This window comes from Lissotriton helveticus, chromosome 12 (genome assembly GCF_964261635.1).
Source record: "Lissotriton helveticus chromosome 12, aLisHel1.1, whole genome shotgun sequence".
Taxonomy (NCBI): domain Eukaryota; kingdom Metazoa; phylum Chordata; class Amphibia; order Caudata; family Salamandridae; genus Lissotriton; species Lissotriton helveticus.
The window spans coordinates 777,268,849-777,286,180 of NC_136073.1; the positions used below are offsets into that span (position 1 = coordinate 777,268,849).

Consider the following 17,332-nt stretch of genomic DNA (forward strand, 5'->3'; position numbering starts at 1 on the left):
ACACAGTCACCTACACACACCCTCAGCCTCATACCACCTCACACGCAAACACCGTCACCGTAACACCCTATACATCATACAAAGGCACACGCACACACCTTCACTATCAAACCAAATAAATAGCAATACAAATACACAGAGATTAATAGGGGAAATTGAAGTAAAGCCTAGCCATGTAAGAAACACGGAATCACAACATAAAGCAGTTGAACAATAAAACCATTATCATTAGGCGAGATAGTACATCCAATATTTCACCAAACAAATACCCTTCAAACACTAGTGGGAATTATACCAAAAAACAAGAAAGTCTAAAAAAGTACGTAATCAAAAGGGCAAAACACTTCACAGCCTAACTGAAATTAATCAAGAACTAGAAATGTGTATTTAGCTCAAACACAACGCAAAACAAGTGACAATTACCATGCCTCCAAAAAACAAAAAATTCACAAGACACAAATATGGAGTTTAAGCTCATACGCATCAAAACATGTATGTTTACAAAATAAAAAAAACATTAGATTCTCGAAACCATTACAATGACTATTAATAATTAAGGGTGAGATGAAATCACAAAGTATACGTATGAAACAACAAGCAGAAACAGGAAAAAAAAGATTTATGCAACATAAATACACAGTGATTCATAAACAAAAGTACCATCAAACCAAAACATTGTCAAAAAACAATGTATAACAACATGTGGCAAGTGTACATCTAAGAAAATAAAAACATTGGACTATATTAACCCCTTAAGTGCTGCCGTCGGCCAACGGTCGTCACGGGCACTACCTCCCCAGTGCTGCGTGCGACCGCTGGACGTCCAGTTCAGCACCGGATAATGGACAGCGCAGCACTGGGGAGGTTTGTTTACTAGCTCCCAAGTGGTTAATAAACATACATCACAAATACATAATAAATATTAAATTATAAACATTCGCCAGGTATACATTCTGTACATACGCACGCCAAGTACAATAGGTATAAGCAAACGTAAAAAACATAAAAAAAGAAAAATAGACGTACAAAATATATCTACAGGAGAAAGACTACATAACCAAAAACTAAAAAATATTAAAAGATTTACACCTTACCTGACAAACGACGCAGCAACAACACAGGAAACACGACACGCCTTCCACAAACACCGGTCACGAAGATCTGGGAATTTCCCTAATGAGGAACAGCAATTGCAATGCTACGTAACACAACGTAGCAATGCGATTGGAGGAAAGAAACATCAATCAAAACAAAAGGTAAATAACAAAAAAAGACTAGACCGCTAACCTAAAATACGTAGGTAGCGTTAGGGGACAGGATCGCGTACACCATTTTGAAACAAAAAACACTAGTCAAAACACGGGAAAAAGGAATCATTAAACATACTATAACACTGTCCGTACTCAAAACACACAACAAAAAATTATAAATTTAGACAAAATGAAACATTACTAAACATACAGTCACAAACACACACACACAGACACACACACACACACACAAGCTCACACCCACACACACTTACAACACCCTCACACTCACACCCCATCACATCCTCAACATCACAAAACGTCACACACTCTTACAACCCACAAACAACAACACACTCAAATAATGCTCAGCTTCACACACTCCATCAAAATCACACAATCACCAAAGCTCGCACACACCTCACACTCACAAAGAATGTTACCATCACACACACTTTACATCTCACACACCATCTCACACTCACTCATACTATCACACAGACGCACCTACACTCACACTCACACACACTCACCCTCACACACCCTCAGACTCATAACACCTCAAACACACACACCGACACCATAACACCCTCTACATCATACAAAGGCACACGCACACACCTTACAACTCCACCTTCCAAATCCACGCTCCAAATCAACCCTCAATATCCACCATCCAAATCCACCCTCCAAATCCACACTCTAACTTCACCATACAAATCCACCCTCCTAATCCACCCTAATAATCCACAAACCGAATCCACCCTCCAAATCCACCCTCAATATCCACAACCCAAATACATCCTCCAAATCCAAATCCACCATCCTAATCCACCATCCAAATCAACCATCCAAATCCACCATCCAAATCCACGATATAACTCAACCCTCAAAATCAACACTCCAAATCCACCATCAAAATCCACCCTCCAAATACATCCTCCAAATCCAACTCCAACCTCCAAATCCACCATCCAAATCCAAGCTCCAAAACCACCCTCCAAATAAACGCTTCAAATCCACCCTCCAAATCCAACTCCAACCTCCAAATCCACCATCCAAATCCAAGCTCCAAAACCACCCTCCAAATAAACGCTTCAAATCCACCCTCCAAAAACAACCTCCATATCCACCCTCTAACTCCACCCTCCAAGTATACCCTCCTAATCCACCATAATAATCCACCCTCCAAATCACCCTCCAAATGCACCATCCAAATCCACCCTCAAAATCCACCCTCAAAATCCACCCTCAAAATCCATGCTCCAAATCCACCCTCCAAATTCACCCACTAACAACACCCTCCAAATCCACACACCTAATCCACCCTACTAATCCACCATCCAAATCCACCCAACAAATTCACAATACAAATCCACGCTCCAAATCCACCCTCCTATTCCACCCTCCAAATACACACTCCAAATACACTTTCCCAATCCTCCCTCAAAATCCACCCTCAAAATCCACCCTCTAAATCCACCCTCCAAATTCACCATCCAAATCCAGCCTCGAGATACATCCTCAAAATCGAAATAAACCCTCCAAAACCACCCTCCTAAAAAATTAACCAAATAAAACACACACAACTCCACACACACACAGATACGTTAGAGGCAAACTGTACTTCCCAAAAGTGAGCTCCAGCATGCACTAATGTTTATCAGGCTTCATGTCATAGAGAAAAATTAATAGCCCAATATAACCCAAGCAAAACAAAGAAAAACATGTGGCAGGAAGCGAGGACTAAGCTTTACAATCACAAATGTGAAACAGGCTACTTTTTATTGGGGCAATAAAACAACATTATTCAGCCGGGTGATGGACCGGATTACACACAATGTTCAAGACTTACAAAACAAGCCGGCCGCATATAACAATCTCATTTATTAACAAGAAATTACATCAAATATAAAAACCATAGTACGCAACTCTACATTTATGTTGACATAAATCAGAATGCTAATAGCAACATGGATAAAGCATATATAAGAATAAAACATTTTTTTAAATAAAACGGTTAAAAAAACGCAGTTGCATTGATGTTAAACTATACAATAGTATCGCAATACACAGCGCAAAATTTACATACACCAAAGAAAAATAAAAAAATACAAACATCCATTGAATATTAACAAAAAAAAATACCACGTAGGGTTGTAACAATATAAAATATTCACGCACATATACAACATATAACACAATTACACAAAAAAATCACACACTATGTTAAAATTAATTACAAAACTAGTAAACAAAAAACAAAAAAAACATATATCAGAACAGTAGTATACAATTCATTACACACATAAACAGTCGACATTTCAAAAATAATAGGAATCGTTGCAAGAAACAGACACTACTATACAAATAAAACATTACAAAACAACAAATCAACAAATACATTACACTACACAAACACAAACAAAAAAAATAATTAAACTTACCTGTCGAACGATGCACGGAACAGACAGCAAACCAGACACTCCTTACACGAAGCGCACCTTCACCAATATGGGGATTTCCAAATAGACACGCATAAATTGTTATGCAACGTAAGAGAATTTAGGAATATCATTGGCTGACAGGCACGTCTATCAAAATATTACGCGATTCCCCAAAAAAACTAGACTGCAACACTTACATACGTAAATTTCGTTATGGAACATTCACACATCCGCAATTTAACTTTGGAAAAAAAAACACACACACAACACACACACACACAACCAACCAGACGCACACTGAAAACAACACACACACACATAGACACACACACCACAAACACAACTACACAATACACACACACACAACACCCCCACACACAACTGCAACATACACTAACACACACACACAACAACACACACACACAACCACCCCCAAAAATACACAACACCACACAAACACACAACCCCCCTCACACACACACAACACCCATACACACATACAACCTCCCCACACACACAACACACCACACAAACACACAAACACACACACAAAACTCACACACACACACAACACCACATACACACAACCCCACAAATACAACACCACACACACAACACCAGACACACAAAAACCCCACAAATACACACAAAAACCACACACAAAACCACACACACACTCACACACACAAACACAACACACCCAAAACACACAAAAACAAAAAACACATACAACAACACCCCACACACACACCAAACAACAACACACAAAAACACCCCACACACACAACAAACACCACACACACAAAAAATCAGACGCAAACTACAAACACACAAACACACAACACACAAAAAACACAAGACACACAAACACACTCTAACCTCCAACTCCACCCTCAAAATCCACCATCCAAATACACCATCCAAGTACAACACCCTCCAAATACACCCTCTAACTACACCATCCAACTCCACCCTCCATCTCAACAATCCAAATCCAACTCCACCCTCCAACTCAACACTCCAAATCCACAATCCAACTCCACCCACCAACGCAACACTCCATATTCACCCTCCAACTACACCCTACAAATACAAATCCACACTCCAACACCACCCTCCAAAAAGACCATCCAACTCCAACATCCAACTCCAACATCCAAATAAACACTACAAATCCACCCTCCAACTACAACTCCAACCTGCAAATCCAACCTCCAAATCCAAATCCACCCGCAAACTACAACTACAGACTCCAACTCCACCCTACAACTACACCATCCAACTCCAACCTCCAAATCCACACTCCAAATCCAGCCTCCAACTCCACCTTCCAAAACAACCCTCAAAATACACACTCCAACTCCAACCTCCAACTCCATACTCTAACTCCACCCTCCAAATCCACCCTCCAACTCCACCCTCCAACTCCACCCTCCAACTCCAACTCCACCCTCCAACTCCACCCTCCAACTCCACCCTCCAACTCCACACTCCAACTCCACACTTCAACTCCACACTTCAACTCCACACTCCAACTCAACCCTCCAACACAACCCTCCAACTCCAACTCCACCCTCCAACTCCAACCTCAAAATCCAACCTCCAACTACAAACTCCAACTCAAACCTCCAACTCCAACCTACAACTCCAACCTCCAAATCCACCCTCCAAAGCAAAAGACAACCCCACTCTCCAACTCAAAAGCCACCTCCACCCTCCAACTCCACCCTCCAACTCTACCCTCCAACTCAACCCTCAACCTCCAAACCATTGTTGTTTGTAATATCAATACATGTAAGTCACATAAATACAAACCAAAATGCTATAGGTGTCACATTGGCAAAAGTTATAACTATTAGCGTTGTAAATGACAAAATAATTAATTTCACAATTTTTCACAGCAAAACATTACAAAAAGCAATTGGTCCTTTACAATAGCAATAGCTCAAACTTTCAAAATGAGAAACATATTGCATTGCATTTTAACTCCCTGTTAACTTCTGATGATCTGATGCTCACTTTCACCACAACTCTTCTCTAACTCCCTAATCTATTCTCTTCTCCTGTGCTGATCTGCTGCTCTTTTCCACCCCACCTCCTTCTTTAACTCTCTGTTCTCTTCTGCTGTGCTGATCTGTTCCTCTCTTCCAACAAACTCCTTCTCTAACTCCCTTCTCTTCTCTTCTCACGTGTAGAACTGCTGTTCTCTTCCACCCTGCCTCCTTCTCAAACTCACTGTTCTCTTCTCCTGTGTTAATCTGCTGCTCTCTTCCACCCCGCCTCCTTCTTTAACTCACTGTGTTCTTCTCCTGTGCTAAAGTGCGGTTCTCTTCCACCCGCCTCTTTCTCTAACTCCCTGTTCTCTTCTCGTGTGCCGATCTGCTGTTCTCTTCCACCCGCATACTTTTTAACTCTATGTTCTCTTATCCTGTGCTGATCTGCTGCTCTCTTCCACCGCCTCCTTCTTTAACTCCATGTTCTCTTCTGCTGGGCTGTTATGATGCTCTCTTCCACCCACCTCCTTCTCCAAATCCCTAGTCTCTTCTCTTCTCCCGAGCTGAACTGATGCTCTCTTCCAAATGCCTTCTTCTCTAGCTCCCTGTTCTCTTCTCTTATCCTGTACTAATCTGCTGCTCTCTTCCACCAGCCTCAGTCTTTAACTCCCTGGTCTCTTCTCCTGTGCTGATCTGCTACTCTCTTACACCCCACCTCCTTCTTTAACTCCATGGTCTCTTCTCTTCTCCTGTGCTGATCTGCTGCTCTCGTCCACCCCAAATCCTTCTTTAAATCCTGGTTAGCTTCTCTTCTCCTGTGCTGATCTGCTCCTCTCTTCCACCCCACCTCCTCCTTTAACTCCCTATTTTTTTATCCTGTGCTGATCTGTTATTCCTTTCCACAACCTCCTTCGCTAACTCCCTGTTATCTTCTCACATGCGGATCTGCTGCTCTCTTCCCTCAGCATCTTTCACTAACTCCCTGTTCTCTTCTTCTGTGATAATCTTTAAGCTATCTTCCAGCCACCTACTTCTCTAACTCCCTGTTGTCTTCTCATGTGCCGATCTGCTGTTCTCTTCCACCTGCATCCTTCTTTAACTCCATATACTCTTCTCCTGTGATATTCTTTAAGCTAACTTCCATCTGCCTACTTCTCTAACTCCCTGTTCTCTTCTCCTGTGCTGATCTGCTGTTCTCTTTCACCCGCCTCCTTCTCTAACTCCATTTTCTCTTCTCCTGTGCTAAACTGCTGTTCTCTTTCACCCCGCTCCCTTCTCTAACTCACTGTTCTCTTCTCCTGTGCTAATATGTTGTTCTCTTCCACCCGCTTCCTTACTTAACTCCCTGTTCTCTTCTCATGTGCTGATCTGCTCCTCTCTTCCACCCACCTTCTTCTTTAACTCCCTATTCTCTTCTTCTGTGCCGATCTGCTGTTCTCTTCCACCTACCTCTTTCTCTAACTCCCTGTTCTCTTCTCCCATGCCGATCTGCTGTTCTCTTCCACCCGCCTCCTTTTTAACTCCCTGATCTCTTCTCCTGTGCTGATCTGCTGCTCTCTTCCACCCCACCTCCTTCTTTCACTCCCTGTTCTCTTCTCCTGTGATGATCTGCTGCTCTCTTCCACCCCACCTCCTTCTTTAACTCCCTGTTCTCTTCTCCTGTGCTGATCACACACACACACACAACCACACCCAACCACACCCAACCACACACACAACTACACACACGGCCACACACCCAACTACACAAACAACTACACACACAACCACACACACAACCACACACACATACAACCACACACAACAACACACACACAATCACACACACACAATCACACACACACACAACCACACACACACACACAAACATCTACACACATCTATCTGTCGCACTCACTCTATCTATCTATCGCCCTCACTCGATCTATCTATCTCTCACACTCATTCTATCTATCTATCGAACTCACTCTATCGCCCTCACTCTATCTATCAATCGCCCTCACTCGGTCTATCGCCCTCACTCTATCTATCTATCTATCGCCCAAACTCTTTCTATCTATCTATTGCCCTCACTCTCTATCTATCTATCTATCAATCTATCTATCTATCGGCCTCACTCTATCTCTCTGTCTATCTATCGACCTCACTCTATCTAGCACCCTCACGCTATCTATCGCCCTCACTCTATCGGTCGCCCTCACTCTCTCTATCTATCTGTCACACTCACTCTATCTATCGCCCTCACTCTATCTATCTATCTATCGCACTCACTCACTCTATCTATCTATCTATCTATCTATCTATCTATCTATCTATCTATCTATCTATCGGCCGAACTCTATCAATCTATCTATCTATCTATCTATCTATCTATCTATCTATCTATCTATCTATCGCCCTCACTTTATCTATCCATCACCCTCACTCTATCTATCTATCTATCTATCTATCTCTCGCCCTCTATCTAGCTATCTATCTAGCTATCTATCTCTCTAGCACCCTCACTCTATCTATCTATCTATCGCCCTCACTATATCTATCGCCCTCTATCTATCTATATAACGATCTATCTATCTATCTATCTATCTATCTATCTATCTATCTATCCATCTATCTATCGCCGTCACTATATCTATCGCTATCTATCTATCTATCTATCTATCTACCTATCTATCTATCTATCTATCGCCCTCTATCTATCTATCACCCTCACTCTATCTATCTAAATATCACCCTCCCTCTATCTATCTATCGCCCTCCCTCTATCTATCTATCGCCCTCACTCTATCTATCTATCGCCCTCCCTCTAACTATCTTTCGCCCTCCCTCTATCTATCTATCGCCCTCCCTCTATCTATCTACCGCCCTCCCTCTATCTATCTATCGAATCACCCCAGCATCACTCAGCACCACCACAGCATCACTCAGGAGCACCACAACATCACTATGCGCTACCACAGCTTCACTGAACGACACAGCATCACTCGTTGCCATCCCCAACATCACTAAGCGCCACCACAGCATCAATCTGTGCAAATATGTTCTCACAATGTTTCAAACTTTATTACAAATGTCACAAAAAGATGTTAATATTACACTTCTGTTCTTAGATTTTCCTCACAGTAAAATACACTGAACATAATCTTCACAAAAGTTAATTACAAAAGCTTAAGCTATTGCCATTATACATTACAATAACTTTTATTTAAGTATTTATTATTTAAACAAAATAAAAACCATTGTTATTTGTAATATCAATACATCTAAGTCACGTAAATACAAAACATGTTGATTACAAATGCTATAGGTGTCACATTTTCAAAATGTAAACGTATTGGCATTGTAAATGACAAAGCTATTAATTTCCCTATTTTCAAAACCAACACATAAATAAAAAATGTGTCATTTACAAGACCAATAGCTCAAACTTTCATAATGCGAGACCTATTGCATTGCAAATGCTTGTTTGTCCCTTCCCACGTTCACATTTAGGTCATTCTCCCATGCCTTCACGCAAACAGGCTTTGCAGCCCCGGAAGACCAGTAAAAAAAACTACAGCAAACACACGTGTTGACAAATCAATCTCAAATGTGGGCTGCACAAGATTGTGCGCTGGGACTTACTGCAGTACACCTTTATTACAGCTCATCGAGGTGAAAGGACCATGTAGCATGAATAGTAAAAAAAAAATACAGACAACCTTTGTCCCACAGTAAACAGGACTGAAGCCTTTCCTAGCGTGCTTCCATTTGGTGCTGTGGGTGTGCCCCCCCTGCAGCGGGATGTCAGCTGAGCTGATTTATCACTTCCCAGGGATTCAGACCAAAAGGTGCACCGCGAGCTCGCGCTGTAAACCGAAAGAGGCACATGCAGCTAGACACACTGGGGCAGATTTACAACAAAGTAACGCAGCACGGTGCAGCAAGTCATTTTGCTGCGCCGTGCTGCGTTAGCTTGGAAAGCACAGAGATGCGACATATTTACAAGAATGTGTCGCATCTCTGTGCTTCCCCTGCAGTGGCGCACAAACTGCAGCCATGCGCCGGCGCAGGCATCCTTGCACCATGGTGCAAGGATGCCTGCGTCAGGGGGAGATTGTTTGTGTGCAGGAAGGGACACCTTCCTGCACAAAAACAATCACAAGAGGCTTTTTCCTCTTTCAATGCGTGCTGTAGAATGCAGCACGCATTGAAAGAGGAAAAACGAGGAGAAATTAAAACATTTCTCCTCGAAGCGCCTCGCGTAGCATTCACACGCATCTCCAGATTTAGGATTTCTTGTAAATCTGGAGATGTGTCTTGTTCCATGGGTGTTGCGTGGGAACACCCATGGAACGCCCATTACACGCACAGTGCTGCGTGTGATGGGGCCATATTTACTAGGAGAGGAAAAGTCACACAGGGTGGCGTTCCCTCTCCTTGCAAATATTGGTGGACCCCCTGCGCCACCAGTACGTCACAAAAAGTTATGTAGTGGTGACGCAGGGGGCATGTAAATCTGCCCCACTAAGTATCTGGTAGAGGTGGGCGAGCCACTGAAGGCTGGAGCCAGGCTCGAGCCTGAAACCGGGCTCTGTCTGGCTCAGCTTTAGGTCTTGTTGGAACCTCGAGCCCAAAACTAGTCGAGCATTCACGTGGCATCTGTCTCACTCCCACCCTCCACCGGGGGTGGGGAGGTCCGGGCAGAGCTGCAACTGTAGAACTCAGGAACCGGGATTGAGTCATGTGATCCTGGTCAAATCACGTAATCGCCCCATGCCTATGAGCAATGCATATGGCCTTGTTTAATGTAACTGATGGGTTGAGTTCTCGCTACATTATAAACAAGCATTTGCAATGCAATAGGTCTCGCATTAGGAAAGTTTGAGCTATTGGCATTGTAACTGACAAATATTTTATTTATGTGTTGGTTTTGAAAATAGCAAAATTAATAGCTTTGTCATTTACAATGCCAATAGTTTTAACTTTCGTAAATGTACACCTATAGCATTTGTAATGCAATATGTGTTGTATTAACGTGACTTAGATGTATTGATATTACAAATAACAATGGCTTTTAATTTTTTTAACAATTAATACTTGAATAAAAGTTATTGTAATGTATAATGGCAATAGCTTTAACTTTTGTAAATAACTTTTGTGAAGATTATGTTCAGTGTATTTTATTTTGACGAAAATCCAAGAACAGAAGTGAAATATTAACATCTTTTTGTGACATTTGTAATAAAGCTTGAAACATTGAGAGAACATATTTGAACCCTTTGTTGTTGAATGGTTGCATAGATTGATGCTGTGGTGGCGCTGAGTGATGTTGTGGTGGCGACGAGTGATGCTGTGGGTTCAGTGATGCTGTGGTAGCGCATAGTGATGTTGTGATGCCCCTGAGTGATTCAGTGGTGGTGCTGAGTGATGCTGTGGTGATGCAATAGATAGATAGAGTGAGGGCAATAGATAGATAGAGGGAGGGCGATAGATAGATAGAGGGGGGGCGATAGATAGAGTGAGGGCGATAGATAAATAGATAGAGTGAGGGCGATAGATAGATAGAGGGAGGGCGATAGATAGATAGAGGGAGGGCGATAGATAGATAGAGGGGGGGCGATAGATAGAGTGAGGGTGATAGATAAATAGATAGAGTGAGGGCGATAGTTAGATAGACAGATAGATAGAGTGAGGGCGATTGATTGATAGATAGATAGATAGATAGATAGATAGATAGATAGATAGATAGATAGATAGATAGATAGATAGATAGATAGATAGATAGATAGACAGATAGATAGATAGACAGAGTGATGGCAATAGATAGAGTGAGTGCGATAGATAGACAGATAGAGTGAGTGCGATAGATGGACAGATAGCGTGAGGGCAATAGATAGAGTGAAGGCGATAGATAGATAGAGTGAGGGCGATAGATAAACAGATCAATAGAGGGCGATAGATACATAGATAGATAGATAGATAGATAGATAGATAGATAGATAGATAGATAGATAGATAGATAGATAGATAGATAGATAGATAGATAGATAGATAGATAGATAGAGTGAGGGCGATAGACAGAGTGAGGGTAATAGATAGAGTGAGGGTGATAGATAGATAGAGTGAGGGCGATAGATAGATAGAGTGAGGGCGATAGAGAGAGTGAGGGCGATAGAGTGAGGGGCGATAGATAGATAGAGTGAGGGCGATAGAGTGAGGTGCGATAGATAGAGTGAGGGCACTAGAGTGAGGGCAATAGATCTAGTGAGGGCAATAGATAGAGTGAGGGCGATAGATAGATAGGAAGGAAAGGGGATGGAGAGAAAACAGTGGAAAACAGGGGTGGTAGGAGTAGTGCTTGTAAAAGAAAGAGGAAAGATGGAATTTGTGCACATGTAAAGTGCCACCCAGTGCCGCAATTACACCACGGCACGAGCCAATAGGAAGAGCACACATGGGCGAGCACTTACCTGATTATTGAATGCATACTGTCCTGTTAGCAACCTTGTAGATATTAAACTATAAATATTATATGCATTTTATCTGTATGTAAGCACTCGCCTGTCCTTTTGGAATTTGTAGGTGCTAAGATCGTAGTTGAAGGGATACGATAACGTTGAAAGGGGAAAAGAGGGAGGTGGGAGGGGATAGAGAGAGAGTTAGCTGGTGCCAGGGTGTAGTGAAAACGAACAGGCAGCTGTTCCTATGCACAGGGCGTCTGGATTTTCATCTTCATAGACTACAATGGTGTGAGTCAGCCAGTCCCACCACACCGGAGTAGTGTACAATATAATCATGATAAACTCTGTGTCACAAAATTAAGCACACGGGCTCTCTTTATAATGAGCTGCATTCATACTGTAGCAAGGTGTTTATTAAAATTTGCTGTAATGAGGGAAAACACAAAACTATTAGTATTTAATTAACTAATCAGGGGGCATGAAAGTAAATTACGGAGGTGTGCGGCCACAGGCTATTTGAACATGCACACTGCACCAAAGTTCACTTTTACCCAGTGTGTAGCATGCAAAACACAATAGTAGTAAGAGCCTGGAAGGTCCCAGATTGTGCGATGGCAGGGGGGCAGAAAAGAAGAAAAAAATAAAGGGAAGGGAGGTCCAATGGTGGAATGGAACTGAAGAATGGGTGGGGCAAGAGAAACCAGCGAGCATCCTCTCCTTTCCTCTCTGCTTTCTCAATTAAGTTTTACTTTGCGTGCATTTGAACCAGCTTTGTATCCATTGTAGAGCAATAAAATAAACATATTTGATAACTGCACCGATTGAATAAGTGCCCAGAGACCCACCAATGGTGTTTTTATCACAGACAACACTTCAAAAAGATTAAATCATGTAAATGAATGTGTTTCTTTGAATAACAATTGTTTTATACAGATTTAAGTTGTGGGAACTTGCATGTCCTTTGAGTGAAGATGAAAGGGGAGAGAGCTCGCTGGTTTAAAGTGCTGTCTGCAGAGAGCGATGGAACGGAACAGTATAGCGTCCGATTCTCCTATCCGTACTCGACCTTTGATCCGCTGTGGAACTGATGAATTTAGAGACGCGTAGATGAGGAATCTTACTAAAGCTTCAGATGGGATTTTTATTCAGATACAATTTTTTATTTAACTAATGCTATAACCATGAGTCAGCCTAGTAAACGACAAATGCATGTATTGTCATCAGTAGAGCTTTGAGATGCCAACCGATTCCCCTTTATCTATACTTTGAACATTGTGTTAACCCAGCCGCTGGCACTGGCAGTCAGCAGAGTGCAGATACATGTGAAAGAGAAGAAAAATGACTACAGCTGTTTTTGTTCAATAAAGGACAGAAACGCGCGCTCAGACTCCGCCCTTGATGAGAACATGAATCCGCAACACCAAAACACGCTTATTCAAGGCTGTGGCGAGCATGAGGGATGGAGGGGGCATGGTTGGCAGTAGCAGGGTAAGTTTTGAGGGAGCAGAAACATACTGAACTGACCGCATCAGTTGCATAGGGCATTTCTACCAGCCAGCCAAAAAGTCAGGAATAAAAACATGCGTTCAAGCAGCTTTTCTCAGAGGTCGGTCGCTCGTGTTAGAGCCACAAAATAAGTGTAAACAAAGGGAGGGGGATCAGCAGCGCCACAAGGGTTGGACTGGAGGGGAGAAAAAATCCCAACACGCAGGAGGAGGCAGCATCAGCTGCGGACTGAGGAGTGGGAACACGTGCTTGCTTGTGTTATGGACACAAAACAATAACCAGTATAAACCAGGGAAGTGGGATGAGCTGCGCTGCAGATGTGTACTAAACGACAATTGTCCGTCATGATTTGTGGGGAGAACGGAAGTAGTAGCCTCTGCTACAGAGTATCTTCACTTGATAAAAGAAACATCGCTTGCTTTTCTGGATATTGTGGTACAGTCCACTGTACTTCATGTCTTGGTTTCAGATGGCTTTGGAAAACACGGAGTGCTAGCTAATAAAAACAAGCTCTCGGCATTGGGCGGTGGGGGCGGGGGAGCGGCTTCCTTTGAAGTCTGATGCCGAGGCTGTGGGTGTGCGATGTGCGATGTGCACGCGCCTTTCTCACATGAACTGTACCCGATCCGCAGCAGTTTGGGTAGACTTTTGAGAGCCTTACTATAATCTCGACAAACAAGCAATGCTGTAGGTCGAGACCTAAAACTGCAGAATGCACCAAAGAAGTAAAAACAAAGCCTCAACATAAGGAATGACAAATAGATACCCATTTACTGACTGTTTTGTACAGAGTTAAACTGGAAAACCCTGATAAGTAGGGCATCTCTGCTTAAATTGTGTGATCTTAGGCAAATAGTTTATTTCACCAAAACTCTTTTTTCCTTCCTTATCGCGTATGAAAGCACTTTCAAATATGTGCGCCCAGACTACCAGTTGTACAAAACTATCAACTTTAATACGTTTTTCTGTAATGTAAAAGCTACCACATGTTAAAAGAAATACACTTTTTGAACTCGGAAGAGACTTTATCATATTTTACGTGTTTTTTCGTATGATATACATAACACATATTAGGGGCTCAGCTTGTGTGCTGGCACTAAGATCCAAGCAAGACCCTCGGCTCGGCTCTCCCTGTAAATTTGTTGGCTCGCCCACCTCTAGCATCTGGGCTGTATTCTCAGGACAGAAGTTAAGCTGCCTAGCAAGTTAGGGTGTTAGTTGATGGATCAGCAGGAGTAGGTGTCCAGAGACTGATTATCTGATGTACTTCATCACTGTAAATGAGCTTGGGGGAGCAAAATGGAGTCAGTGTGTGTTGTGAGTAAGGGAAAAGGCACACTGGAAAACACATGCACTTTGAAGAAGTGCTGAAGAAAACATAAAACCCAAGTACTGGCAAAGCCAATAGGTCTTGAAAATCCGGAGCTACTGGCGTTGTCAAGGTCAATGTCTTTTAGCCTAGTTGAAAGCACAGCCTCTGCTCAGCAAGGCTTAAAGTCATGTATAAAATCCTGTGCACTGCATTCTGAACTCGCATATTTGAACGCACTTTCATGCACGAAAACGAAGAGAAAGGTTTTGGTGAAATGAAATATTCCGGCACGAGCACACTGCACTGTAGTCTGAACTCACGTATTTGAAAGCATTTTCATGCGCAATAATGAAGAATAACGTTTTTGGTGAACTAAATTATTTTGGCAAGAGCACACAAGGAGCAACTGTTGAAGAAACTGAAACAAAGTGTCCAAGCAGAGGCTGCCTGAGGCCAGCGTCCTCAGCTGCTCCTTGGCCTGGCCATGTCCACGGCGCGTGCCCAGTCCTCAACATCAGGCCTTTTTGTGTGCTTGAGCTGTAGTGTGCTCTGTTGGGACTCACTGGCTTGCAAATGTGTTTAAATGAGAAGGGCATGGCAAGTGAGCTGGGAGAGTGAAAAATATATGAAAGATAAAGAAAAAAATAAGAGGACATGTGGGTGGCTCCTGGCTTGATAAATAACAGGCCTTTTGAAGCGTCATTTTAAAATCCTTGCTACATTTCAGAATGTCGGTTTCTATTTCAACTTTTTTTTTTTTAATAATGGGACACCATGAGCAAAGTTACAAAACAGAACAGAAAGGTCTCGAGGGCTGTTGAAGGAGGTGAATAACAAAGCCGATCTGCGAAGGAAAAGAAGCATCAGGATTGGGCAGGTGGGGGGAGACAAACCAGTGAAAGAAAACACGAGAAAAAAAGCATAAGGACAAAGAAAAAGAAAAAGGAAGCTCCTAAATTAGGAGCAGTGGGTGGAGAGGATGACAATAACATATGCCCTGCAGGTTGCACACAGATGTCTGCAGCCAGCGCACTAACCCACCGGTCTACCTGATGTAACCGCTTTAAGCGCGTTGGTGATCACTTGCCTCGGCAAAGACCTGCAACGGGTCCCCGCGGCTGATCTGGAGCAGGTTTCCCAGGAAGGGCAGCGGGACGGGCCCTGGGGGTCGCCGGTGCGAGGGATACCACAGCCTCCGGAGCTCCAGCAGCAGCAGGAGGACGGCTCCGCCCAGCAGCACCGATAGCCAGGCCGGGCAGTTCGCCCAGGCGGGAGAGGCCATCTCCGGGTCCGGCAAGCGTGCAGCCCGAAGCAAAATAAATAAATAAATAAATAAGCTCGATCAGGACGGCACCTGCGGTAGAAACACAAATGGCACAATAAGAAATAGGAATTTCGCAAGGTGTATTCACAAAGTGGGAAAATGGGCCCAATAATGGAGTTACCGCAGGCTGGAATAAACACGGCGCACTGGCAACGCCGCTGGTTCTCAGCACCCAACAACCAAATTTCCCAGCGTAAAGTCCAATATAAGGGCGCGTAAGTATTTAAGTCACGTGTTCTCGAGAGCCAATGATCAACGAAAAGAACTTGACACGTATCTGCAAAACAAGAGAATAAGTGTTATAAGTGCCAAACATTTTGGCTCTGGTGCAGTAACACGCGCTTACACAGGCACCCAGCATGCATCGGGCGTTTCCCTCTCGCACAGAGGCGATGGCACAGATAACTGTACTCAAGCAACTCCCAGAGAGGGCAGCTCCAGCCTGTGCGGGAGAGGGGGCAGCTCCCCTGCTCCTGGACAAAGCTTTACCACCCCAGACAATGGTAAAAGTGTCTCGTGATCGACAGTTACAGTCAGGGCCACTGGTATAATGTGATTGTGCAGCCGAGGCATTTTCCGCATAATTACGGTTTTGCCAAACCTGCCACTTAATCCCTCGACTTCTGCATACTTTGCAGAATTTAACTTACGTTAGTTTCCATTTCACATGAATCAAAAAGTTACTAAACATGCTTCCACACGTGTTGCCGCACTGTGGCAGGCCTTTACCGCATAGTGACAGGTCATCTTTCTTTAGCTGATAACGGTATTTATGTGTTTAACTGATACTAAAGTGGTACAGCCTCTTCCCAGATAGTGTCAACAGTGTAACAACGATAACATCGGGAGGTAATAGAACCTCAAAGTTTTCTTTCTGCATGATTTAGTTAACCTCGCCACATAATTCGTTGTTTCTCTGCTGCATAAATCCAGTGGCCCTGGCTGAAGCATAGGTAGCAGCAGGTGAAGCCTTGTACTACACCCACCCAACACACAATTTTTTGGCTGTCCACCCGATATCGCCCTACTCTGTCTTACAAACACAGTGTTGTTGGG

The 17,332-nt window shown here is 43.1% G+C and overlaps 1 protein-coding gene across 1 annotated transcript in view; it reads right to left on the reverse strand.

The window, feature by feature from the left end:
• Positions 1–16,456, reverse strand: part of LOC144798350 (cytochrome P450 2B1-like) — a 243,576-nt gene extending 227,120 nt beyond the window's left edge. The window contains exons 1-2 of the mRNA XM_078669185.1: positions 16,398–16,456; positions 16,040–16,306 (exon numbers count right to left, since the gene is read on the reverse strand). Of these exons, the coding sequence (XP_078525311.1) occupies positions 16,040–16,234 (195 nt within the window). The 5' untranslated portion in view covers positions 16,235–16,306; positions 16,398–16,456. The remainder of the gene's footprint in view (positions 1–16,039; positions 16,307–16,397) is intronic.
• Between the last annotated feature and the right edge of the window lie 876 nt (positions 16,457–17,332).